This window comes from Tupaia chinensis, unplaced genomic scaffold, assembly GCF_000334495.1.
Source record: "Tupaia chinensis unplaced genomic scaffold, TupChi_1.0 Scaffold000247_1, whole genome shotgun sequence".
Classification (NCBI taxonomy): Eukaryota; Metazoa; Chordata; class Mammalia; order Scandentia; family Tupaiidae; genus Tupaia; species Tupaia belangeri.
The window spans coordinates 3118102-3120735 of record NW_006159725.1 but is presented as its reverse complement, the minus strand read 5'-3'; the positions used below and the strand labels follow the sequence as shown (position 1 = coordinate 3120735).

The 2634-nt window shown below is 48.1% G+C and overlaps 1 protein-coding gene across 2 annotated transcripts in view; it reads right to left on the bottom strand.

Annotated features, from left to right (window-relative positions):
* Window positions 1–13: 13 nt before the first annotated feature.
* UBASH3B (ubiquitin associated and SH3 domain containing B) overlaps window positions 14–2634 on the bottom strand; it is a 170464-nt gene continuing 167843 nt past the window's right edge. For both annotated transcript variants that reach the window (XM_006148801.1, XM_027771988.1), the window contains exon 14: window positions 14–469. In XM_006148801.1, coding sequence (XP_006148863.1) covers window positions 332–469 — 138 coding nt within the window. In that variant the 3' untranslated portion in view covers window positions 14–331. The remainder of the gene's footprint in view (window positions 470–2634) is intronic.

The window sequence follows — 2634 nt, the reverse complement described above, 5'->3', positions numbered from 1 at the left end:
TGTGGGTGGGTGGGGTGGGGGTGGGGGTGGGGGATGGGGGGGATGAGGCTCCTTCAGCCTTGGGGTGGCAGGGGCACTGCCCTGATTTAGGAAGACGATTCAAAAGCCTTGCTAGCTAGACAAGAGCCCAGACTGTGTTTTGTTGGTTTGTTTCCCCTGAAGCAAGCCTTTATCTCATTTACCCAGTCTCATCCTAAGAACTGCAAGCGTGAAAGGAAGAATGATGGTCATCCCGAGCCGTCCACTGAGAACAGGCGGACTCCCCACTGCCGCTCAACGCTCAAAAAGACGCCTCTCCAGCAGGCTGCTGGCTCCCCTTCACTCGCGAGCCTTATTCTTGCAGCAAAGTCTCCCTCCAGTTAAAGCCTCCAGTTGGCCCGTGCGTGAGAGGGAGGATGGGTGGGTCTGTGAGCTGCCATATTCCCGTTTCTCCGAGTTCTTCACAGGAACAAAACCCCAGATAGGGGATCTGAAGAGGGAACAGAAAAGAAAGGGAAGACAGAAGACAGGTTGAATGCTTTAACGTCCACCTGGACACCGTAGGTAGGCAGCCCGACATGGCAGTGAGGGCTAAATAAGGCCTTTGTAGAAATGCACCCCGTTCAAAAACTAATAAAGAAAATGAAACAGATAAAACTGATACATTGGGACCAGCAGTTGGCTTAATGGCTATGTCTCTGGACTCCCATGTAGTTGTCCGCAGTTCAAGTCCTGGACCGGGTGGCTTAAACTCGTGCCAGGCGCGTGTGTGTGAATGCCCAAGATCCTGAGAGGAGAATGGAGGAGAAGAGATTGTGGCGTGGCCATTTCCCCTGGAGGGTGATTTCTCTCTTTCTGTCTCTCTGTCTCTGTCTTTCTGGCGAGTGCACGGGCCCTATAGCAAAAACCTCTCCAAACAACAACAACAACAACAACAACAAACCCAAAAAACCCCTGATACATTAAAGGGAAGTGTATTTCCATTGTAAGAGGATTCAGCAGAAGAATCCATTAAATGGTGGGTTCTCCTAGTGCAATTACATAATTGTTTATTGATGGCTGCTTAACAGGGTGGGAGAAAAAGAGGACAGAAATGTATAATGCCAGGTGTAGGAGTTAATTTCTAATTGCAATCAAGCTAAAAAGGCAAGGGCCGGGCAGTGGCACAGCAGTAACGCAACAGGACCACACGTGAAGGGTTTTGGGTTTGTGTCCCAAGACTTCTCTGAATATACACAGTATGAAGATTCTATGAGGAGCGTCTATCCTCTACTCCCCTTTCTCTCTCTCACTCCCTCATGGAATAATAAGTAAATAAACTTTACATCTGTCTCTCTCAAAAAAAAAACCCAGCTCAAACATTTTTTTTTTTTGGAGAGGTTTTCGTTATAGGGCGCGTGCGCTCGCCAGACAGACAGAGAGAGACAGAGAGACAGAAAGCGAGAAATCACCCCCCAGAGGGAATGGTCACGCTGCAATCCCTTCTCCTCCATTCTCCTCTTGGGATCTTGGGCACGCACGCACACGCGCCCGGCGTGAGTTTTAAGCTACCGGGTCCGGGACGTGAACTGCAGTCGACTACGTGGGAGTCCAGCAACATAGCCATTCCGCTAACTGCTGGTTCCCAAACATTTTCTGAAGTTATACTTGGACATAATGGGAAAAAAAATGAATGGTTTCCCCCATAAGGTATATGTTCTCACTGGAAAGAGAGACAGAGACAGAGACAAGAAGTGAGAAATAACGCCCTGGGGGGATGGCCATGCTGCAATCCCTCTTCCATTCTCCTCTCAGGATTTTAGCCATGCACGCACATGCACCTGGTGTGCTTTTCAAGCTGCCACGTCCGGGACTCGACATGCAGTAGAATATGTGGGAGTCCAGTGCCTTAACCACCACATCATCTGCCGACCCCAAGATAACTCAATATTTAAACATTTCTCTAACTGGGACCAACAGTTGGTGTAATGGTTATGTTGCTGGACTCCCATGTGGTCAACTGTGGTTCAAGTCCCAGACCCGGTGGCTTATGTGTGTGTGCCAAAGATCCCGAGAAGAGAATGGAGGAGAAGGGATTGTGGCGTGGCCATCGCCCCGGGGGTGATTTCTCGCTTTCTGTCTCTCTGTCTCTCTCTTTCTGGCGAGTGCATGCATCCTACAGTAAAAACCTTTCTGAAAACAAAACAAAACATGTGTTTTACCACCCACTCTTCATCATTTTGCACATGTACCTGTAACTTTTGTGCTCTGCCCTTAACTTCAGTAGTCGTGGCAATGTCAAAATGTAGTTTTGGGTCTGTGTCTCGAGTTCTATTCATAAACAAGACACATGCCTCTGCCCTCTAGCAGTTTGCAGCCTAATGGGAAGGACGGGTGCATGAATAAGCTTTCTGGAAATGAGAATATAATTGCAGTTGAGTTTGCCCCAGCTTCTCTGATGGCAGAGGCAGGAAATCTGTAATTCACCTGTTGGGAAGTGTGTGGGTAGGAGCTGACCGAATGTCTTCCACAGCATGGAGAGGAAGAATCCAGATGTGCGGGCCAGCCTCCTGGGTCAGGGCTTGCTGTTAAGTGTGCCTGTTTTATTTCTTATTTTTATATATATATATATTTTTAAAGAGGGATTTTTTTTGCTATAGTGTGTGCACACTTTCA